Raw genomic sequence first — 25,094 nt, 5'->3', positions numbered from 1 at the left:
ATTGTCATCGATACATGCTTTCAAGGGTCTGACCTTATCTCTGCATACTCACTCAGCCACTGTCTCTAACCGTGAAACCAGTCCGGTCTCAGCCCAGCCAGACTAACTTGTTCATGATGCAAGTCACATGACACCACGTGACACTACCATGTGTTGCCGGTGTCCACCCCCCTCTCTGTAGCCTTCACCAATGAGGCATGCTAAGAAAAAAAAATTTTAAGCACATGACTTGGAACGGCTTTGTTATTTTAAAATAGCCTGGCTGGTTTAAAAAGTAGAGACGAGTGTCAATAAGACCGTCGGTGCGGAGCTTTGGACTTGTCAGAGATAACCCATGGCAGTGGTTGTTAGCATCTGGCAGGATGCTAGCAGAGCAAAATGTCCAACTCTCTTCTTGCCTTATGCCATTTGGATCCAAGAATACTTTGTAAATGTAGAAGCAAGAAGCGTCTGCTGGCAATGGGACAAATTCTCACTGGTACCTGTAGCCCCCAAAGATCCCGTCCAGTTGCCTTTAGGAAGCACCCACACTGGACTGTGGATGTGGCTCAGTTGGTAGAGTTCTTGCCTAGCATAGATGAGATCGAATCCCCCAGCACCTCATAAAACTGTACATAGTGATGCTTGCCTGTTACCCCAAGCTCCAGAGGTGTGGCAGGAAGGCCAGAAATTCATTACCAAGCTTGAGGCCAGGGTTATAGATAGGTAGGTAGGTAGATAGTGGTATATGATAGATGATGGATAGATGGATCAATAGATGACAGATGGATGGATTGATGGATAGATGGACAGACATAGATATATAAATAGTTGATGGATAGATACACCACACATACATACATACACATATACATACATACATACATACATACATGTGCATTTTCACAGTGTGCCCCAACCCACCCTCACTCCACACTCTGGGTCACCAGGGTGAGCCTCTCCCGAGAGGGGAGAAGTGTGATAAGAAGGAAGGTAAGCCACAGAGAAGGCCATTGGCGTCTGTAGGTTTTCTGTGGACATGTGAAGAAAAGCTGTAAGAAAAAGGCTTTTCCCAGTTTCCGGACAAAGGCATACAGTTGCCAGTCACGCATGGACCCCATGGCATGTGACTGAGACTCAGTCTTGGGGACACTTGTCACATACACACATTTAAATTTTACTGCATTTCACGGTTGCAGTTCATGTGAAACCGAATTCTGCCCTCAGTCTCCACAGAGAACATCATAGTTACATACGGCAGCATCCTATTGACAGCCAGGTTAATACAGCCTTGGCCATCAGATGGCCGGAGTTCTGCTGGTCACAAGGGCAGGGGCTCACCAGCTCTACATGCTCACACCCCTGGCAGCCAGAGCTGAGTTTCCCACAGACCACTGTTAGTCAGACGAGGCGAGCAGGAGGGCCAGTCTGCAGTAGCTAACAATCCTACCAGTGGCTCCTCCCCAAGGCACTTCAGTGAAGCTGAATGTTTCTCTGTGGTATCGACTAAAGAAACCTTGGGAAAAATTAAGTGAACCAGGTTAATTAAAGAAAAGAATGGTCCCTGCATCAGGCAACCCTGAGAGCCAGAGAAGGTGTCCCTCTGTCATCTCAGCAGTGTTTGTAGGCTGGGGAAACAGGGATGAAGAGTCAACTGGCCATTAGGGTTCAAGCAAAGCCACTTCATACCAGGAATGAGGCTGAGACTTTGGCTGGTTCCCCTTCTCCTGTCCCCCCACTTTCATACCTATCTCTCTTGATTTCTCAGGCCAGATTTAAAACAAAACAGAAACTCAGTTTCCCCTTGGTGACTGGCTTAGTTAGGGATTCATTGCTGATAGACACCATGACCAAGGCAGCTCTTACAAAGGGAAACATTTCACTGGGGCTGGCTTACAGTTTCAGAGATTCAGTCCATTATCATCATGGTGGGAAATACGGCATCATGTAGGTTGACTTGGGCCTGGCTGGAAGAACCAAGAGTGCTACATCTTGACCTGAAAGCAGCCAAAAGGAGACTATTCTCTTTTGAGACAGGCAGCTAAGAACAGGGTCTCTTCTGCCCTGGGTGAAGCTTAGCCATATGGCCTCAAAGCTCACCTCCACAGTGACACACTTTATCCAGCAAGGCCATGCCTCCTAATGGTGCCACTGCCCATGGGCCAAACATATTGAAGCCACCACAGTGGATCCATATGAACTTGTTGGGACCCAGTGCAGGAACGCAGTTCAAATCTATATCCTCCCATAAAGTTTGCCTCCTGCATTTCATAGTTGACCTCATTTTAAATATTGTGTGGGGATTGAAAGTAAATCAGACCAATTCCCCACCTCCCTGTTTCTCTCCTCCTTCCAGGGGCTCTGACCCAGGACCCTCAACAGGAAAGGGAGCAAACTTACTGCTAGACTGGTGGCCTGAATCTGGTGATCCTACGAAATCAGATCTGGCCACTCATCCCACAAAACAAATGAGAAAAGTAGGGCCCGGAGAGATGGCTCAGTGGTTAAGAGCACTTGGTTGCTCTTTCAGAGGACCCAAGTTCAGTTCCCAGCATCCACTCAAGGGCAATTCATGCCTGTAACTCTTGCTCCAATGAATCTAGTGCCCTGTAATGGTATTCACAGGCCCTGTACACACACACACACACACACACAGAGAGAGAGAGAGACAGACAGACAGACAGACAGACAGAAGCAGACAGAGATGGGACCAGCCTTCTTGGCTCTATCTTAGGATTACTAATAAGAACTCCTAAATTACAAAGGGGCAGGCAGCACTGGCTGGGGTAAAGATGTGGAGGTAAGGTTGTCACATGGGATGGTTAAGTGTACATGGTTAATTGGCCTTGATCAAACTGTGGTTTAGTCAGGGTTAGCCTAGGAGGGCTTTGTCAGTCATAAGCCAGTTGCCCCTGTCTGATGGAAGAGAGTGAGTCTTGTCATGAGAGGCTTATCTACCCTGATATCAAAGGGGACTTCCTTAAAAAGTGACTCCCTGCAAAGGAGACAAATGAAAGCAGAAATGTCTGGCTTTAAGCCTATTGGTACCCGGGGCAGTACATCCCCACGTGCGCACAGGTCAAAGGACAACCTTGGCACTGTGCCTCAGACCCGTTTTCTCTTGAGGCAGAGACTCCTCCCACATCCCTGCAAATGCTGTAAAGAAATAACTGCAGTGTGGCTGGGGGCTGAAGTGTGGGTAGACACCCTCTGTGTGGAGATCAGAGGTCACTGTTTAGGATTCGGTTCTCCAATGTTGTGTCTGAGACAGGGCTTCTCTCCTTTCTGCTGCTGCTGTCTGGCCCTGGGCATTCCTACCACCCTTTGAGACAGGGGTCCTTCCCTGGCTGAGAACTCACCAGTAGACTGGCTGGATGCTTCCTTCACAAATGTGTTCTGGGACCAAACTCAGGTCCTCTTGCTTAGGTAGCGAACAGTGCCAACAGCTGTCTGCTGAGCCCAGCTCTGATCCTGACTTAACTCAGGTCCTCTTGCTTAGGTAGCGAACAGTGCCAACAGCTGTCTGCTGAGCCCAGCTCTGATCCTGACTTAGGACTCAGCGGCTCTCTAGTCCAAGCAAACAATCCACGCTAAAAGCAAAAGCAGCCACTATGTCCTGGAAGACTAGAAACAGGCCCCTGCTTGCCTCTGCCTTCTCCAGATAGATTCTTCCCTTGTACAATACGTCTAGACACAGTATCGCCTCCCTCCACTCCCCCATCTGCAACCTCCTCTTCCCTGCATCCACTCCCTTGAGAAAACAGCAGGCCTCCAAGAGACACCAAACAACCCAACAAAACAAAATACAGCAAGACCAGGCAGAGTTGACCTCAGTCCCGACTCTCTCCTCCCTCTCTTGTCTTTTTCCTCTTTTAAAGTCTCTGCTCATGACACACATGTGCTTTTTGAAAACACGTTCCCCCCCCCCCTTGATTTTATCATAAGCGCCATCTTTTCCCTCTTCGCCCAAAACAATAATAGCCAAGCAAAAGCAAAGAGGAGTTTCTCAAGCTCGCAGCCAGCTTCCAACTGAAATGGAATTTCCTTCTCACCTCCGTGAGCAAAGCCATGACCCTGAGCCACAGGGACAGTTTCGGTGAGTGACGCTCGGAGACGTGGTGTTGAGGGAGCACTGATGTGGCACTGGACGCTGAGAGAGTGCTTGGGGAAGGGGGGATAGATGCTGAGAGAGTGCTTGGGGAAGGGGGGATAGATGCTGAGAGAGTGCTCGGGGAAGGGGGGGTAGATGCTGAGAGAGTGCTCGGGGAAGGGGGGGTGGATGCTGAGAGAGTGCTCGGAGAAGGGGGGTAGATGCTGAGAGAGTGCGCTTACTGTGTACAAGTTCAGGCCCTAACACCGAGAGACAAACAAAGCGGTAAGAAAACTGGAGGTAAGTAATGATAGTTTTAATAGACAAACGCTGAGACAAGATAAATAATTAGGATGTTTCCGTAGCACAAGTTTTCATGTTGCTGTGTAGATTCTGTTCACCTTTCTCTTAATATTTTATATAGTGTGGAATACAGACACAGAAAACCATGGCTGTCTGTTTATTGGTGGCCAGGGCTTGTCCACTGGATAGAGAGACTTTGTCTCCTCCTCCTTCCCTCACAGCTGGACACAGAAAGACTGTCCCTGCTTTTGAGGCAGAAACGGTGACATTTTGAGGACATTCCCCAGGGATGGAGGAGAAGCACGTTCTTTGAAGCACTGTTTTCAACTGTTAGGAACAATTGATAAAGTTGTCACCATGTGCAAATGACCGAGTTCCTGCCCAATGGCCCCAGTGACAGTCCTCCTATGTGAAAGACAACCATGTCATTAAGGAAGACTAAGTATAAGGAGGTTGTAGGGAGGAAACTTTTTTTTGGTAGTTTTCTGAAATGAATCACTCAGTGAACAGGTATTTCTCCCCACCTCCCGAGTCCCCACCTGCAATGTCCCAGACGCTGTCATGGGCACCGGCAGACAGCACGTCAACATCCCTGGATTTAGAATGCTACAGAAGGCTGGCGAGGTACACCTTTAGGTGTGTCTGTGAAGACCTCGCCAGAGCGGATTACCTGAGAAGGATGAGCCACCTTCTGTGTGTGGTGGCTCCCATCTCTAGGGCCTGACAGAATAAAGGGAGAAGGAACTTGTGCATGCTATGGTATGAGCTGCTTTGCTCCCCTGTGATGGGCTGAGCCCTCAGAAACAGTGAGCGAAGCCAGCCCTCCCTCAGGATCTTTTGTTGTGCCCAGGGATGATAAACTTCCTCACACAGCAAAGGGAAGACACAGTTCCCACTCCCACAGTCTACCCACTGGTCAGGCAGGATCCCCTCTCCCCCACGAGCTGCCTGTCACCCTGACTCCACTTGGACAGAGCAAGAAGAAGGCAAGCCTTAGTCTAAATCAGTTTACACACACCCTTGGGAAGATTACTGCTAGAGATAGCCATGTGAGCGACACCCATTTTTAATAGGGCACTCCCTTCTGATGAGGTCCAAACTCTGCTAACACTCCTCCCATGCAAAGAAATAGAGCAAGACCATGTGTGAGCACAAAAAATGCCCAGGTCTGAGGGTGTCGTTCCACCGCCCCAACTCCCCTGTCTGCACGTCACTCAAAGTCAGAGCGTTTATGGGGGCAGTTTCCCCGCTCCCTGTAAACTATAGTTTTCACAGGCTGGGCATTGTTGACCAAATTTACGTAGACAAGTCAGACAACCAGCTCCAGCGAACACTGGGTAGGGAAGACTATGGGAGCTTTGAAATGGACAAAAGGCTTTAAGAAGATGGAGTCCACAATTCTGGAATATGCTTTCATTACTTTACAGCTCTGCAGCCTGCAGCTAACTGAAAACCCAAATCCCTCGCCCTCACACAAGCACATGTTACTGACATCCTCCCGTAAAGCCGGTTCATACACACCTGTGTCGATTTTAAAATCTGCGGTCACCGGTCCCTGCTGCTGCCTGTGTTTAGTAACTTCCGTTCTCCTCCCATCCTTCTACAACCTTTCCCCCATCCCCTCTCTCGTTAATAGCTTCAATCATACCATCTTGCTCTGTGTAAAAAATATCTTTAAAGATTGCACAGGCCAGACCTCCCATTCTGTTTTCCCTGGGCGAACGTCAAGGGCAGACTTCCCTCTAGCAGAGCAGAAGGAATCGACCATGGGTGTGCTTGACTCCCATCTCACACCAGATGGGTACCAACCTCTCTCTTACCAAGTCAGCTCTAGCCTCTGGCCCTATGTCTGCAGCTGACCTGCAGGGCTCCCTGAGTGTGAATGCCTGCGGGAGTCAAAGACCAAGTCCCTGACCACTAGCCACCCCAGCCATCCTGTCCATTCTCTGTTATCAATGAGTTAAAAGCTGCCTGTTCCCTAGAGATTGACTTACGCCTCTCCGTCTGCCGTTTATTGTACGTGTTCATCACTAGTGTCATCTAAATGCAGGAGCCTGGCATCTGTTCCATCTGCTGCTGCTGGAATATGTGATTCACATCCTGGAGTCATACATGGAAGAGGAGGAGGAAGAGGAGGACCTGGGGAGCCTCCAGGACCTGCTGTCAGATGACCAATTCCTCACCCAGCCAGACCAGGCCCTTTTCCACCCTCTAGATTCTTTGCCAATGTCGGAATGTGCAGGCCGGAATGTGGAGTCGCCTCAGGTGATGCTTAAACACATGAGCCAGAGCTGCAGTCCCATGGCAGTGAGCAGCATGGTCCTCCAGGTGCTGGGCTTCCTGGTGGACACCGCCACCGGCAATAAGGTAGAGACCCCCCACAGAGACAGACAGACACACAGAGGGATGCAGAGACAGAGACAGGGAGACATGCACAAAGAGGGAAAGAGTTAATAAAATGCAAAATAGTTCTGAATCTCAAAAAGATCATGTGGACTGAACCATGGCGAGGGGTTCCAGAACCCTCTTGTTTGTGGTCATTTTGTCAGGGGCAGATGTTATAGCTTGCTTTCCTGACCATTGCTGGTGTGTGTGTGTGTGTGTGTGTGTGTGTGTGTGTGTGTGATGTGTGTCCATCTGAGTTTTTTTTGAGACAGACTCTCTCCCTGGCCTAGAACTGGCCATTAAGCTAGGTTGGCTTAACTGAGTCCCAGAGTCCAACCTGTCTCTGTCCCTACCTGGCTTTTCTCAGAAGCTTCTGGAATTGTGCTCACGTCTGCGATGCCAGCGCTTCACTGAGCCCTCTCTGCAGCCCTAGTTTCTTCAGCTCTTTACACATTTCCTTAAGTGAATAGATAGTTCTAGAAGGTCCGGGGTTAAGTTTGGCCAAATAGAGGCTCTTGTAAAGTTTGCCTGCTTCCTCTCAGTCAGGGAGGTGAGCAAGTGAACTTTCACCTCCCTGAGCCGCGGTTGAACAGGATGGAGAGCAGGCACGGACATTCTCTGCCACGTGGAAAAGGCGATGTTGCCACATCTGTGTACAGCGTCATAACTGAGACTTTCAGATGGCAGATTTTTTTCCCCAAGATCACCTCACTGAGAGTGCAGAGTTCACACCCATACAGATGCCTTTCCAAGGCTAACCTTCCCAGCATCCTCTCTTCAGTGGGTCTTCCACGAAAGGGTTAATTCTAAATTAATCCAGTGGCTTAATATGTGTGCACTTCTTGCACACAAATTCCAGAGTCTCACCTCTCGCCTGTTCCCTGAGAACCCGGAACAAGCTGCTTAATTCCATAGGCTTAAATAAGCCACTCACTGAAAAATGCTTTAAAGCAACACCCAGCCGTCCACTAGTCACCATGGTTGTCCATCCGAGAAAGCTGCTTGCTCTGAGCACCTGCCCTTAATGCCACCCAACCCCGTAGTCCCGGAAGCTCATTACAGTGAAGTCTGACTTATGTTTAATTGGCGGAAACAATAGAGAAGACATTAAAAACTTAATTGAACCTCATAATAGAACAGTACAAGCAGATGAATGACAGATAATCCAAGGTAATATGCATTAGAGATTAATTAAAGTTGCTCTGTTCCTTCACGCCTGCTGAGTTGGCCATAATGACTTAAACAAGCTAACACCGAGGAGTCACGCGCCTCACACACACACACACACACACACACACACACACACACACACGTCCCATCTGCACTCATCTGCTGAGAGTTAACGCCCCGTGCACTGCACATCTGTGACAGCCTCGTTCTCAGAACAATTGAGCGCTGCCCTGCACCTAGGGCATTTTAGACTTGACACATCCATCCGTCAGTCCTGTGGGCTGTAGCAACATTCCAAAGACTCTTAAGATGCCAAGGCATGTTCAAGGGGAAAAAGTCAAAAGGTGTTGGTGACATGAGATAAGGAAAATAATCACAAAAAAACAAACATTTTAGCCTTTATGTATTTAGAATTAAAGCAGGGGGGTGGAAAGAAGAGAGAGAGGGAGGGAGGGAAGTAGGGAGGGAGGGAGGGAGAGACTTTGTATCCATGGTAAGGATTGACTGGTTTGCTACATTTAGGTCCTGTGTGCAGAAGAGTACTCATGTGCAGGTCAAAGGACACCTCATGGGAGTTGATTCCCTCCTTCCACCACGTAGATCCCTGGGATCAAAGGCATCCAGCTTGGTAGCACATTTACCAGCTGAGTCATCTTGCTAGCCCAAAGATAGATTTTTGAATTGTGCTTGAGGGTGGAGTGTTTATTATTACATTTGGAGAGAGATAATTTTTCTTGTGAGTCCTGCACCTAACATTTGTCTTGTCCATATCTTTGAAAATATATACTCAGGTTATGGAAGACTTGTTGGTGAACTAGGACCAAGATGAGATAACCAGATCTGCTCTAAAGTCCCTAAGGTCATGCTTTGCTGATCTCTCAAGTTCCCCTAGAACAGCTCCATTCCCTGTTGCCCTAGTGTGAGCAGGTCAGCAAGACAGTGTATGAAATGTATTCGAGCCTGTGAACCTCTGTAAGCCCTGACTGCCCTGTCTAGTGTCAGTTCAACCAGTGGAGGGCGACTGTGTTCATGCCCCCTCCCCAAGTCTATGTTTGTCTTTGAGGAATGGTGGAGGTTTTTGTGGGAAGTAGTTAACCCCAGGGTGTCTCCCAAAACTGCAGACCCTCACACCTTTCCTAAAGGCAATCCACTTGGCATGAGACATCTCTCTTGCCATCTTCTGATGGGCTGGTCCTCCCAGGAAATCTCCACCAGTGGAAGATCCCCTGAGAAATTAGCCCCCACCCCCGGCAGAAGCAAAGGAAATGCACACACTTCTCGTTAGGCCACCAACTGGGTGGCTTCCTGCAAACAGGGCTAGAGTAACAGTGGTTTTTTTGTTTTTTGTTTTTGTCTTCTCCCGTCAACACCTAACCCCCCCACCCCCTTACCCCTACCCCTGAACAGCTCATCCAGGTATTACTGGAGGATAAGGCCACCGACAGCGCTGTGAAGCTCAGCCTTCCCGTGGGACAAGAAGCCCTCATAACCCTAAGCAATGGACAGAGATTTGTGATTCACATATCAGATGTGCCCCAGAGCTCGGAAAACACCTACTGCAGGAAAAGCAACGTGAGCACGCAAGGTGGCTTGCTGGAGTAGGTATGAGGAAGCAGGCCTGGAGTCCTAAAACACGGATTACACCCTAAAGCTTTTGTATTGATCTGAGACTTTAATGTATATAATAGATGAAGCATTTTATGTTTGTATGTATTTTGAAGAATTGTATTTGAGCAAACTATAAACTCATTTTGAGAATATTCTGTCTCGCCTCTTGCTATTCTTTGGGATTCTTTTGGACAGTTCTCTCTGGGGACAGAGACATGTTTAAGAAATCTCATCTGGGGCTGGAGAGATGGCTCAGTGGTTAAGAGCACTGGCTGTTCTTCCAGAGGTCCCGTGTTCAATTACCAGCAACCACATGGTGGCTCACAACCATCTGTAATGAGATCCGATGCCCTCTTCTGGTGTGTCTGAAGACAGCTACAGTGTACTCATGCCAATAAAATTGATAAACCTTAAAAAAAAATCTCATCTAGAGTAGGAAATAGTAAAAGAAATGTACAGTATTGAGAAATACAATGAGGGGAAAGCTACAATGGGCTGGGGAGATTGCTTAGCAGGTAAAGACACTGGCTACCAAGCCTGAAGACCTGAGTTCAGTCCTTGGAACCCTCATGGTAGAAGGAGAGAAGTGACTCTAAGTCCCCACCCCAGCCACCGCCACATGCATGATTCATTAATCAACTGGAAAAAACAACAAAAAAATGTCATGAACTAAAACTTAAAAATAAATGGGAAACTGAGGCACTGGGGGTATGGCCAGTGCTACGCTGCTTGTTCACGTACAAGATCTTGGGCTTTGTCTCCAGTATCGGAAATTGAAAATTACGAAGATGGGTCGCTCACATGACAAGGCTTGGACAGGAGTTTCTTGGAGCAAGCAGGACTAAGAGGCATCCAGAGGATTCTAAGTAAGCTGCGTTTGAAAAGTCATAGGGCCTGCATGCACTGGGGTGTGGACAGAAGTGCTGTGGGTAAACTTGAGTGCCCTACCGCAGAGGAGTGTCCTGCTATGACCCTTCTGCCCCTTTCTCTTGAACCAGGCAGGGAGTAAAGGTGCAATCAATCTACCTCTGGCAGCCTCAGGCCTGCAGCCGTTCTCAGCAGGATAGAAGAGCCACTCTGTCTCTCGAGAATCCATTGGTCTCCCCTGGAATAGCTTCCTGTTGCTTAATCACAAGTGGGCACAGGAAACCTCTTGAGGGCCATTCCTCAAGTTTGAAATTTTACCCAAGGGCTAGAAACAGTGTGTAAAGGAGGGCTTTCTGCTGTCGCCGTGCACTGCTTTGCGGCTGTATAATGTGAAAGCCCCTCCGCGCCCCGACAAAGCCACTATTCACTGAGCGTCTCCCCACGGTCCACAGGTTGCTCGGCTGCTCTTGAGCCTCAGCGGAGGTCCCTGACAGACCTGCAGAGGGCTGACTGGACAAGGAAAGCTTTGGCTGGGGTGACTTGACCGTCCTTTGGGGAACTCGCATTCTCTTTGCAGAGGGAGCTCAGAGGAGAGCAGAGGATGCTACCATACGCAGCATGGTAACTCCATTTTATTCTTGTGGCCTTGGCCCAAGCGAGTCATATTGCTGAGCTCAGAGCCAGAGAGGAAGCCACACTAACAGATGTGGGCACCAGGAGGTGTTTAGCGTCTGGAACTGCCACGGCCACTCCGCCACACACCTCATGGACTTCACTCCAACTAATGTCTAGACAACTTTTGTTAGGACAGCCTGAACTCTGCTGCTAGATGACATTTGATACGAAGGAACACCTTCAGCTGACTTCATATCACTGCTGTAGCGTTACTAAACTCATGACGCAGCAGAGACACAGGCTCCTCAGGGATGCACACAGTACCTTTTCTGGAACAATAACTGGAAATAATGATGATGAGACCCCAAACAGACAGGAATCCCCTCCCCCAAAGCATACCACAGTTTGTCAACATGGAGCTTACAGAAAGGGAGGCATATCATATCTCTCTCTGGGGTGATAATAGCTACACCCACAGATAATCTCGGAACATAAATTTTCCCTTGGGACAATAAGTCAGAAACCCACTAACATTCTGGTAGCAGACATATTTCCCAGAAAGGGATGTTTGATTTAAAATGTATAGCAGTATGTTGCAAAATTAGGTATTTATCATAGATTTATTCTTTTCCTGGGTACCAGCGAAAAAACAAGCAAGCCCCTGGTTTTGATGAAGTGTACACACTAGGTGGGGATATCAAGCGCTGACTCAGAGAACAGATAAAAGCAGAGTACCTTACCCTGGGGGTTAGCATTAGAGAACCACAGGGTATCAGCAGGAGGCTTCCCAAAGGACACTGGAGCAGAACCTCTCACAGGGCATGACTTGAAATCAGATGTGAGGAGGGTAAAGAAAAGAAAAGAGTGAGTTCCAGAAGGGCTAGAGATCGGAATGAAGTATGTGGCCACACCTCACAGTCCAGGGTCACCCTTAAGGTCAGTAGCTATGAATTTAAGATGGTTCCAGGATTTCAAGTCAGTATTGTGTTCCAAGGAAGAAGTGACTCGTGGTAGAGCACTTGTCCTACAGGAACATGCATTCAGTCCCAACAAACAAACAAAAACCCAGGGCTAAGACACACACTTTACTGTGATACTGTTATATCTGATATTATAGTATTGTGTGTGTGCATGTATCTAATACAATAATACAGACATTATAATGAAAACACACCTTTTTTGTTAAAAGCCTTACACTGAAATAACATAAGAACCTAGGGATTAAGTCCAGAGTTAGTCAAAGCAGCTGCTTCCACTGAGCCAGGAAAACCTGAGTTGCAGTTTTGATGGCCTCGGGATGGACAGGGCAACTGTCCCAACAGAGCCAACCTGGGTGTGAATTCTGAAGCGGACCCTTTGGCTGGAGCATCCTGCCTACCTAAGGATAGGGAATCGGAAGTAAGCCCATTCTTCCTCCCCTCAGGAGACAAGCAAAATTACTGTGCAGGAGAGAGAGATCACACTGACAGACACACAACAGCACTGACAGACACACAACAGCACTGACAGATACACAACAGCACTGACAGACACACAACAATAACTGACAGATACACAAGAGCACTGACAGACACAACAGTACTGAAAGACACACAACAGCACTGACAGACACAACAGTACTGAAAGACACACAACAGCACTGACAGACACAACAGTACTGAAAGACACACAACAATAACTGACAGACAACAACAGCACTGACAGATACACAACAGCACTGACAGACACACCACAGCACTGACAGACACACCACAGCACTGACAGATACACAACAGTACTGAAAGACACACAACAATAACTGACAGATACACAAGAGCACTGACAGACACAACAGCACTGACAGATACACAAGAGCACTGACAGACCACAACAGCACTGACAGACACACAACAGCACTGACAGACACAACAGTACTGAAAGACACACAACAATAACTGACAGACACAACAGTACTGACAGATACACAGCAGCTGCTAGAGGCTCCCTGTACCTCTCTGATAGCCAGCCCTCTGCCTGCTCAGCTCAGCACAACCAGCACATTACAGAGCAACAGTGGTGGCCAGGGCGGTAGGAGCACCAGAGCAGGGTGGGCATTCTTTCACTTCTGCTTGAATGCCCCTGCCCAACCAGGCCAGCGATCTCTGTTGATAGCATCTGGTGCACAAATAGGCATGCTAGTGTAAACAAAATAAATAAATCTAAGAAGAGAAGGAGGAGGAGGGAAAAGGAGGGGGATGAATAATGGAGGGAGATCCCCTCAGATAACAGTGACCAAAGAGGATAGGTCCTGCAAATTTATAGAAGGCCAGGTATACTTAGGACAAATGCCTGAGAAAATACAAGGAAAGACATTACATGATGTTGAAAGGCTCAGTCAGCAGATGTGGCGGTTTGGATGAGAATGTCCCTCACGGGCTCCGGTATTTGGTGTTACCACTCTGGAGGAAGTACACTGGGTTTGGGCTTCGAGAGTTCCCAGCCTGGTCCAACTTCCAGTTCACTCTTCTGCTCCATGCGTATGGTTTAGGATGTGATTTCTCAGCTTCCTGTTCCCACCATGCCTGCTGCTTACTGCCACAATGAACTCTTAACCTTCTAGAGCTATAAGCTAAAGGAAACTATTTCGGAAAGTGCTTTGGATGTGGTGTTTTATCACAGTAACAGAAAAGTGTAGGATAAGAGGCTGCTTCACAAAAGGTAATTGTGATTTGCCTCATACACTAGCAGGGACATGATTTTTGCCTGCTGCAGATAGTTTAATTCTGGGGCCTCTGGAGAGGGTATAAATGGGAGAGCTCCAAGAGGGCCTGAGGAAACTGCTGCTCCCTCACTGCCCCCTGCTGCCCCCTGCTGTTCCAAGTTGCTATTGTTGCATTTTGACACATGGTCATGAGCAAAGAGAAGAAATTGGATATCCTGACAACTAAGATTGGCCTTGCCCATGGATCTGACAGTCAACAATTAGCAGTAAGTAGTCTAAAGAGGTCTATGCCCCCTTGCTTTCTAACTTTCATCCTGTCCTACCTGGTTTTGAGGCTTGGAAATGTTTAAGGCAAAATACAGGTTGGAATGGAGATGAAGGCATTAAAAACTCGATAAAGTAGCTTGGAGAAATAGTGCCAGCAAATACAAAGTCCAGAAAACTGAAATTATACTAAGTATCATTGGAACATAATGACACAAAGCTAGAATTCAAAAGCAGAAAAGAAAAACCTAGAAAATCTGAAAATATGTGAAAAGCATACTCTTGAACTACCAAGGGCTCACACCAAAGGACAATTTAATGCATTATTTAAAACAAACAAAAAGGAAGCATAGCACATACTGTATTAGTTATATTTCTGCTGCCATGAGAAACACTGGCCAAAGCAACAAAGGGAGAAAAGGGCTTATTTCAACTTACAGTTACAATCCATCACAAGGGAATCAGAGCTGGAACCTGGAGGCAGGAACTGAAGTGTGGGCCATGGAGGAGTGCTTCTTACTGGCTTATTCCCTGTCTTGATCGGCCTGCTTTCTTAGCCCACCAAGGACCACCTGCCTGTGAGGGTGGGAAGGAATCTCCCAGAAAGTTGGGGCCTTCCACGACAATTATTAATCAAGAAAATGTGTTACAGTTTTCCAGAAGGTCAACCTAAAATAGGCATTTTTCTCATTTGAGGTTCCTCTTCCCAGATAGCTCTACTTGTAGGTTTATGTTAGGGTGATATATGATTGGACAGTAGAGAGGTAGATGGGGAAAGGTCTAGGAAGGCAGAAGAGAAGGTAGGAGGCTGGAATTGTCCAAGGAAGAAGATGGAAGCAGACATTTATGTTTCTCTCAAGGTATCTCTAGCTTGATAAGTTTGTTATTATTATTTCTAAGGGTTTCAATGTGTCTATTTATCTCATATAGATGGGCAGTTTACATCTTTCTCTGCTGGTTGTAAGCTTATTGTGTAGAGGGTTTGTGGATTGAGAATTTAACATATAAACCTGTTTGATAAGTTACGGGACTGTGGAGTCATGTTGGTACCGGGCGGTGGAGGAAAAGAACATGCCGGGGCATTGTATCCACCCAGGACAGAAGCAGCAGGGATGGTAGAGTTAACCACACCTGCATTCTTAGAGGTGGTGTAGAGCACCACGTTCCTGTAGTGCCAGATGGCCCCACGGGAGCCAGCAAAGCACTGGATAAAAGGTTAAGTCACCTTTTAATATTTACCATAATGCCTACTTCATGCTGAGCTGTTAAAAAACCAAAACCAACAAACAAACAAGCAAACAAAAACCCCTTAACACACACACCAAAACTTAGGGAACCCAGAAAAAGCAATAATAAAGGAAACTTACAGCATTGGATACCTATCTTTAGAAAGAAGAAAGCTGTGTATGCCTATAATCCCAATACTCGAGAGGCTCAGGTAAGAGGCATGTTGGGAGTTTGAGACTAGCCTGGGCTATGTAGTGGCTTCAAGGCCACTTTGGAATACACATTGGAACACTGTCTCAATAAATAAATAACCAAACTTTATAATACAGTAAATTACCAAAATAGTAAGTTAATCCCACAATAGTAGAAAGAAGGAAATTAAAAAGATTTGATTAGGAATAAACACAAGGAAAAGAGAAAAAAATTAGGTTGGCTTTTGACAGAACCTGCTAATCTTCAGCAAATTCCCTGAAACCACACAAAGGGGGGGAAATAGTCTCTTCCACAAATACAGTTTTAACACTATATCTGTGTACTTTGATCTTATACCACATACAGAATTAACTCAAAAGAGACCAAAGACTTAGACTGAAATCCAGAGGAGAACACAGCGGGGAAGCTTCTCCGGTTGGTCTCCAGGATGATGCATCACAAATGTCACCACGCATCCAGGCAGAAGGCACAAATACAGACGAATGGGGCTGCATCTATTGATTAAAAATCCCAACAAGGTGACTGACACACCAGCTAGCTACAGAATGAGAAAACAGTTGTGAGTGGCGAGTCTGATAAGGTGTGTGCTAGCTTGCTCTTACTGTCAACTTGACATGAGTTAAAATCACCTGGGAAGAAGGAATCTCTGAAGCACTGCCTGCCTTGATCAGGCTGGCCTGTGGGAGGGCCCAGCCCACTGTGGCTGGCAGCATCACTGCAGAGGCAGGCCTGGGTTATGCACAAACTAGCCAGCCACGAGTTGGGGAGTGACCCAGCAACATGAGAGCCTCCATGCTACCTGCTTCATTGCCTACTCTGAGATCCTCCAGTGGTGGTTCATAACCTATAGGTTGAAATAAACCCTTTCCTCCCCTGTGCTGGCTAGTTCTTGTGAATCTGTCACAAACTGGAGATGCCTGGGAAGAGGATACCTCGACTGAGGAATTGCCACCATCAAATTGGTTTATGGGTTTGTGTGCAGAGCATTTACTTGGTTGCTAATAGACAGACTAAGGCCTAGCCCGCAGTGGGCGGTGCCAGCCCAGGCAGGTGGTCCTAAATGTGTCTGAATGTGACCAGGGAGCAGGCCAGTAAACACTTTCCTGCAAGGACTGCTCCAGTTTCAGCCTCTAGGTTCCTGCCTCGGCTTCCCTCAGTGGCGGACTGTGACCAGGGAATTCTGAGAACAAAACAGACCCCTTTCTTCCCTAAGCTGCTTCTGGTTTTATTACAGCAATGAAAACTGAACAGCATAGCCCTCAGGTTGCTTTTGGTCAAAGTGTTTTATCACGTTAACAGAAAGCAAACTCAAAGTGTTAACATCTGAAATACACACGGAACCCCTACAATTCCACAACAAAAATAAAATCCAGTTTTTAGATGAGCAAACAACCTAAATAAACTATAGAGAAGCTGTATCCATGGGCAGAGTACACACCAGAAGAAGCTCACACTGGTGGTCATGAGGGAAGGACAGATGTAAGTTACAGTGTCATATCACCTCACATCTGCTAGGACAGCCATTACTTAAAAGCAAACAAAAGCAAAAGCAGAAAATAACTGGTGCTAGAGATAATATGAAGAAATTAAATTGTAAGAGACAGGAGACCAAGAAGTCCACTGTGAGACTGTGTCCAGGAGCAAAAGGGAAGCTTCGCCCATGATACTACAACAATATAGTTGTCTAGACAGGACCTGAAGAAGCACATCAGCTACCCTGGGTAGGCGAACATGGAAGGGGAAATCCTATGAGCCCACACCCATAGACAAAGAGCTGCAGTCAACTAAAGTCTCCTCAAAGAGAGGGGTGACACCCCCAGGATTGGTTATGCAATACCAACTGGCAGCCCTGAAATCATAGACACACAGCAGCAACACTAAACAGACTGAACAGGTTGCATGTCTATATGTAGATATGTATAAATGGTAATGGTAACAATAAAGAAAATCATTTTTAAAAATCGTGCCATGAGTTTGAGAGAGAGTAATGGGAAGACAGGGGAGGGATTGGAAGAACCTTGTGAAAAACCAAAGGAAGAAAGGGAAGGAGGTAAATGATGGAAATATATTTTCATTAATTATTTAATGTAAAAAGGGATAAAAGAAACTAGAATAGTTAGGATATGTAGAAAAACCCTGTCTCAAAAAAGAAAACAAAAACAAACAAATAAAAATTAAAACAAAACCACCAAAAGACCCATTAATCCCACTTCTGAGTATTTATCTGGGAGAATGAATAACACCCTTCACAGCCTACTTTAATAAGGTGTCAACCTCCCCTCTAGTCCACCGCCCACCAGAGGTAATGAGAAAGAAAGGTTATTAGAAAACCAGGGAAGTGGACTTGTTTAGAAATAGTTCTTTGGGGTGATTTCAATCTTTGTTGTTCTCAGGCCAGTCCACTAGCAAACACCAAACACGAATCAGCAGCTGCAGTTCAATCCAGGGAAACCTCAAGGCTCACCAAACAGCCTGAGTCCACAAAAGTGGCAAGAAGCCACAGGAACCTCACGTTCTTTGGTGAGTTTCCGTCTATGAAGTCATCACAAGTGGAGCTCAGCAATGCAATGTAAGGTGAACCAATACATGTATATCGTCAGTGAAGACCAGCGAGGCAGAGCAAAGTGAACCAATATTGAAGCTCCCTCTGTCCATGGGGTCATATTTATATTCTTTCTAAGCATCATGCATCCTTTCATGTGTTTACTATAGCCAAACATCCTTTTCCCTATGTCTGCTTCAGCAAAACATTCTTCCATATGTCGATTTTAGCAAAACATCTTCTACCTATCTGCCCCAGCAAAACATCATTATAACTTAACTGAGTCTCCAAAGAACTAGAATTTTCACTTTAACACCCCTGTCATATATCTACACCCCTGAGTTGATGCCAGCCTAGCTCATAATAGCCACCAAACAGAAAGAGCCAAAAATGTTCACTGATAGACAAATGGACAAAAGTCCTTGGCAGGACTGAACTTGTCTGAGCTATGAAAAAGGTCGAATTTGTCAAAACAGAAGTCAGAGTGGTGCCTGTCAGAGGCTGAGCTAAGGAAACCAGAAGTTGATGTGGGGAGGATGTGGCATTCCAGGCAAGATGCCAATGTTCTACAGATACATGTGCAGCAAGGTGCATAGCATTGAGCTGAACTCTTACACATGGCAAAAGGGAGAGCTATGATGTTGTGACTTTCACCATGGAGAGGTGTTGAACCAATATTCTTAAACAGAAAACAACTGGTTGCAGTGGTGTGATCTCAATTGTCTACCTGACTGGATTTAGAATCGTCTAGAAGATGGAGAGGCACAGCTCTGCATGTCTCTGAGGGGATAAGTGGAAAAGAGGTTAACACTAGACTACACTGGAGTTGCACCTTTCCTGCTTCCTGATGCACCGTGACTTGAACCTCACTGTGCCTTGTGCCCTTCCCCTCCATGATGGACCAAATCCTACTAAGCCTGGAGCCAAAATAAACCTTTCCTCCTTCGACTGGTGCATCAGGTAGTTTGGTTGTAGTAAAGAAAAGGCAGCCAATACAACTGGTCATCAAGGTAAACCAAATAAATCAGCGAGTACCTATCATTGCTCATCTACTAGATATGGGCAGGTGCCAATGACTTTTCTCCATCTGACGATAATCTAAGTCGATAAGACTGAAGAAAAACTCTCATATTCTGCTAGTATAATTGTTGTTTAAGCTAGATTGGACAGCCCGTATCAATCATTTACACAGAATTAACTAGCAAAGTTAAACACAGTCATGCCCACATCTTTACCTCTAATGGGTCAACAGGAGCAGCCTGCGAAACTGGACCAATACACCATCTCTAGCTTTTGCAATCCAACATCTTGGGACTCACAGGGATGCAGGAGATCTGAGGGACTCCCATAGGGCTCTATGACTGAACTAATTTCCCCAGTCATAGTGTAGGCAGAGGAGACAAATGCCTCTGCCACAGCTGGTCAACACAGACATGACTCTGCCATGGAAAGCCACATCGGAACTGAGCTCACCATCTGCGGTGCCTCTTCCCACACTGATCTATCTCTCCAGTCTCTTTTCCTTTTCTGAAGCTGCCCCAGACATCGTTTGCCCTCTGAGCAGACACAAGCATTCCCCCGACACAAGAGACAACACCTCAAGACCCAACATAATAAAACAACTCCTCCTCCCTAAAATATGCCTTCCGGATTAAAAATGACCCAGATCTTGCTCTTTCACCTTCTGATCGTGGGATAGCAGCATGTCACCTGACACTTCTGTCTCTGTCACCTCTGCAAAATGGGGACCGTTACATCTCCCTTACCAGGATTTGGATGTCAAGAAACAGCAGAAGCTGTGAGAGTAAAGGAGATGTCTCAGGGAGAAAGATCAGCTGTGTTCATACTGGCAGGTTGCTCTGGCAACCAGGCATCAAGGAAGGGCAGCCAGATGGGAGAGCTTTCACAGCAGGATGCGGTGAGGACTAGATGTAGGAAAAGCTCAAATCCCATTTCAAGATATTTTCTTATGGGACCAGTTAGTGCAGGATGCTTGCATTTTAGGAATGCAAGCTATAGAAAATGTTCTGTGGTGGGGCAAAGACTGGAGGTCATAAGAACAGTAAGAAATTCTGGGCTGGAGAGAAGGCTCAGCAGTTAAGAGCACTGTCTGCTCTTCCAGAGGTCCTGAGCTCAAATCCCAGCAACCACATGGTGGCTCACAACCATCTGTAATGAGATCTGATGTCCTCTTCTGGTGTGTCTGAAGACAGCTACAGTGTAGCTATATATAATAAATAAATAAATAAATAAATACTTAAAAAATTATAATTACTTTGGGGTTCTGTTGATATCTATTAAACTTCTTACTGGAACAAGATGTTTTTGAAATGTGAGCTCTTAGTCTATGTCGCTAACCACACGACACCACGGATTGGATGGATGAAAGAGGACATGGATGTATTGTAATTCACGTTTCTGGGGAGGTGATGGGATGCAGGAACCGAGCCTGATGATGTCCTTGCAGGCACAGAGAAGCTAAGCAGCTTGGTAGCGTCGCACAGCTGATGAGCGGAGGAGTGCATTGAGCCTGAGGTATGACCGCCCACCCTCTGGCTGCAAAGCGCTTGCCATCCTGCGGAAAACCAAAACATCCCGTGCCATGCGTGGACTCTGCGCCCAGCAGCAGCAGTGGGCGCAGCGGGGGGACTCTGGTCTTGAAGCAGACGTCGCTTCTCACCGGCGTGTAAGGCAATAAGGGAACCCTGGCCCCGGGGTGATCGAGACCCCCCCACACCCGTGAACCCTACCGCGGGGAGAAGGGGTTCAGAAGCACTCTCCGCCGCAGGGGGGCGCCCCTACCTGGCCGCTACTTGGCGAGTGGTCCCCTGCTACAGGGCGCGTCGCCTTCAAGAAGAAGATGTCGCTGTCCGGCCGGGAGCGCCCTGCTTGGCCAGGGACTCGCTTGTCCTGGTTGCTGTGCTGCAGCGCCCTGTTGTCCCCGGCTGCCGGCTACGTGATTGTGAGCTCAGTGTCCTGGGCTGTCACCAACGAGGTAGACGAGGAGCTGGACAGCGCGTCCACCGAGGAGGCGCTGCCCGCGCTGCTGGAGGACTCGAGCAGCATCTGGCAGCAGAGCTTCCCGGCCTCAGCGCACAAGGAGGACACGCACCTGCGGCCTCGGGGCTCTGCCCGCGCCAGGCCCGCACCGGCCGCGCGTGGCATGTTCTCCTACCGGCGGGAGAGCGGCTCATCGGAAGCATCCCCCGGCCCCAGGATACATGCCGGCACCGCCCGCACCCTAGCCCACGCTAGCTCCTGGGGCTGTCTGGCCACGACGTCCACCCACGAAAAGGTAAGGCAGAGGTTGGGGCGTGGGGGCGGTGCGCGTCTCCTTTCCAGGACGCAAGGCAACTCGGGTTTCACAGGTGCATAAATTGTAAATGCGCTGTGAATAACGGAACCGGAGTGTGCAAGGGTCGGTCCATCTGGCTAAGAGCATGTGAGTGGGGAGGAAGGCGACGCTGGGAAACAGCCTGATGGTTAGTGATTGATTCGCTGTATTAAGATGGCCAAAGAGATGATCAGATAAACAACGGCAAGCTGGAAACCTAGAACGCGGGCAGGATCGCCTTTGGAATCACAAATGAGGCGCATCCAGCTCCTGCAGACAGACTCTGGCATCTCCGGCACCGCCTCCCACACCAAGTGGGTGTGGAAGACGAACACCATCCACACACCGACCGGTAGACTGTTACACTTTAAAAAATGGAACTCAGGTTTTTTTTTTTCTTTAGAAAGATGACTTAGGCAAAGGATAAACGGCTAGAGGAGCCGTTTCGGCTGTAATTCCTCTCTTTGGGTTCACAAAACCGTATTCACATTTTAACCTGCTTCCATCCAGAATAGCACGGAGAGGTGCCATATTCCGTAAGAATAGCCTGGTTTCCAGAAAGCTTCTGGTCCTGTCTGGTAAACAGAGATGTGGTCCTGCTCCTGTTTTATCTGTGCACAGAAGAGCTAACATTTTTGCTCTGTCTCACACCGTGTTGAAGTCAGGTTCTTGCCACGGCTCTGGGTCTCACCAACCCCAGCTCAGTCAAAACATCTGCTTTCCCATCAATAAAATTAAGAAATTCGGGGGTAGGAGCTTGAAAGTTCTTTCACTCACTCTCTCTCACACACACTCTCTCTCTCTCTCTCTCTCTCTCTCTCTCTCTCTCTCTCTCTCTCTCTCCCTCCCTCCCTCCTTCCCTCCCCCTCCCTCCCTCCCTCCCTCCCTCCCCTCTCATTTTCTGAAAAGATTATCTAATATTATCCTAATAATGGCAATGATCTTGTCCCCCTATCTACATCAGAATCTCCGCCGGTTCTGTATTCCCAGGTTTCAAGTCATTTTTACACGTCTAACGTGGAGCCCAATAGATGACAGACTTTAAGTATGAAGCTGGTCTTGGTTTGCAACAAATCATTTCAGACAATTAAAAACCTACTGCCTGAAGCTAGGCTCAGCTGTAGAATGGTGAAGAATCTGTGTGTGTTATTCAACCCCCAGAACCCATCTCCTTTTCTTTATTCATTCCTTTTCTTTTTTAAAGCACCAAGCAGGGTGGCACTGATTTGTAATCACGGTGCTGAGTCGGTTTAGACCGGCGGATCTTTCGGGCTTGCTGGCAAGCTAGCCTAGCCTTGCCTACTTCGAGAGTTCCAGGCCAGTGAGAGACTTTCTAGAATACAACAGTTCGGGACCCCTGAAGAAGGACACCAGGAGGCCAGGAGGCTGACCTCTGACCTCCACAAATACATACTATGCACAAGTATCACACCTAGGCACACATGAAACAGAGAAACCTGATAGAGTCAGGCTTCATGGCCTGTGCCTAACAGTCCCAGCCCTGACACAGCTAAGGCAGGAGAACTGTAAGTTCAGAGCCAACTCCCGATACATAGCCAGGCCCTTCCTCATAGAAACGGGTACAGCCCTACAAGAAAGAACACCCACGGTCCTTGCATTGAAGCTGTTTTGACCTCCAGCAGCTCTCCTGTTAGCTTGCTTAGGCCTTCCCCTCCCAGTGTTGACTTTGAGTCCAAACATTTAAATCCGGAGAACATTTGCATGAGCCTGGAAATAGAATCTGTGGGTGATGTCATATTGCTGTTTGGAGAACTCCTTAATTTTTCATATCTCTAAATTACTGAAGCCCTTTCTTTCAGAATCTTGCCCACCATGTCTGGTGCTTGGAACACAGTGATGACTTCACTAAGAGGAAGGTTCTTTGTAAGGGACAAAAACAGAGGTGGCAGAGTTCGGGGAAAGCTAAGCTGGATGCTTTTATTTAGCTGTCACATAAGCTTGGCACGGGGGCCTCCTTCATCCACCAGGTGGGCACAGGAAAAGATTAGTGTATCACAAGTCTGTGGTTTCCATTTGTGCTGGAATGGTATCTAACACACCAATTTCCCACAACTTGTTCAGTTATTCATTATAATATAACAAAGATGAAGAAATGTTGCCCCAACCAAAGCGATTTAAAACATTCTTGTCGTCCCAAAGACCAAGCAGTTTCTTAAAATTAATTAAATTCTATCCCCCAAAGTTTTAAAAAAATGCGAGGGATGAGGAATGCAGTGGTTATTTTAGAGGAGCTGGGGCGGGGGACAGCACTGTTTTCCTTCCCAGGAACCTCTTGTCCTCTCTCTTCAATAAAATGACTGCATTTTCTGTGTGAAGTCAGCATCCAGAATAATCCTTTAGTTTCCAGACAGGATGCACTTCCCTGCATCCGCTCCTCCCGCCTACCCCCACCGGAGAAATTCCAAAACCATCCCTGGTTGAGTTGCTTAGATTGGGACCCGGGAGCCTAAATATTCTCCCTGTGAAATCCGCTGCGGCGCGCTAGCGGTCCGTGCAAGGTCCAAACAAGGTCCCCGCGGGAAACACCTAGTTACTCATAGCTCTCCCACCAAAAAGCCGTTCGTCTTTGTTTTTGTTGTATTTGTTAGATTCACGGACTGCCCTTTGGGAGCTGCCTAGCCATCAGCGATGGCCCCATTCACAACAGCACAGGGGTCCCCTACTTCTACATGACTACCAAGGACCCTGCGGTGGCCGACCTGGTGAAGAACCCCGTGGCCTCGCTGATGCTGCCTGAGTCTGAAGGAGAGTTTTGCAGGTAGAGGAGAGAGGGTTTCTTCTTCTGGGTTTGGGCAGAAGTAGAAGGTAGGTGTACAGCCGTTGTCTAGGTCCTTAGATGTAAATTGGCATCCTTCTTCTTGAGGTCTACTGCAGACCCCTACTGCAGTGTGATTTGGAGCAAGGTACCTCACATGTATGTATTCACATGTACAATGGGAAGGTGCGTGGGATTTCACTTTCACTGGGGTCATATAACCAGTGAGCCTGTTATAAATGGAAGTTGTTGTCGATTGGAATCTGTGAGCTACACTTAACCCACCACACGTCTGTGCTCAGCCTGGCCCGCCTTAGCTTCCCTCAGAGTGCCAGGGTGGTCCAAGCCGTCTAACAGAAAGCTGATTTGATAATAAGAGTTGGGCAGTGTACTGTGTTGAACACTGAACTCACAGGGGAAACACGGAGGCCTTTTCTGTAGCCACAGCTTAGAGAAAAAGCAGATTTCATAGTGCACAGTTTGCTGAACCTGTAGCACTTTGAAGCCGGCGTAAAGAAGAAAACTCAGATGCTGAACGGTCACAAGTTGGTATGCACAATCATTTCTACCCTACAGAGTGTTTACGAGCCTTAAATATGGGTGCCTTTTGTGAGATAAATGTTTTTGAGGCGGCTGGTTTTCATGGAGCCCAGGCTGGCCTTGAACCTAATCCGAAGCCAAGGATTGACCCCATTGATGAATACAGCAGTGGGGGATTTGAGCCCAGGACCTTGGGGATACTAGATGAGTGCTCTACCATCCAAGCTATGTCCCCAACCCAAGGTGCCTCATATGACATACAGGTGGGCACAGCAGCCAGGGGCTGAAAGAAGGCCCAGTACTTTGTCTCCTGGGACGTTCAGGATGGAACCTATTGTTTTTTCAATCCATTTATAGCCCCCTTTCTCCCCAAGGGATGTGTGTGATACAAGCCAACATCATTTAATGCAAATTCTCAAAAACTCACCAGAAGAAAAGACTTCTGAAGACATTTTAAAGCAAAAATAGAGCATCTATTCA

General features: G+C 47.4%; 2 protein-coding genes across 2 annotated transcripts in view; both read left to right on the top strand.

Moving 5' to 3' along the window:
- The window catches only part of RFX8 (regulatory factor X8), a gene marked incomplete at both ends in the record, with an annotated part of 51,924 nt that extends 42,395 nt beyond the window's left edge, over window positions 1–9,529 (top strand). The window contains 3 exons of the mRNA XM_080916780.1: window positions 3,961–4,075; window positions 6,423–6,739; window positions 9,335–9,529. Of these exons, the coding sequence (XP_080772906.1) occupies window positions 3,961–4,075; window positions 6,423–6,739; window positions 9,335–9,529 (627 nt within the window). The remainder of the gene's footprint in view (window positions 1–3,960; window positions 4,076–6,422; window positions 6,740–9,334) is intronic.
- Window positions 9,530–20,824: 11,295 nt separating this feature from the next.
- CREG2 (cellular repressor of E1A stimulated genes 2) overlaps window positions 20,825–25,094 on the top strand; it is a gene marked incomplete at both ends in the record, with an annotated part of 33,369 nt that continues 29,099 nt past the window's right edge. Inside the window, 2 exons of the mRNA XM_080917351.1 lie at window positions 20,825–21,259; window positions 23,908–24,077. Coding sequence (XP_080773477.1) covers window positions 20,825–21,259; window positions 23,908–24,077 — 605 coding nt within the window. The remainder of the gene's footprint in view (window positions 21,260–23,907; window positions 24,078–25,094) is intronic.

The sequence above is a fragment of the Micromys minutus genome, assembly GCF_963924665.1.
Source record: "Micromys minutus genome assembly, chromosome: 5".
NCBI classification, from domain to species: domain Eukaryota; kingdom Metazoa; phylum Chordata; class Mammalia; order Rodentia; family Muridae; genus Micromys; species Micromys minutus.
This window is presented reverse-complemented; position numbering and strand designations above follow the sequence as displayed.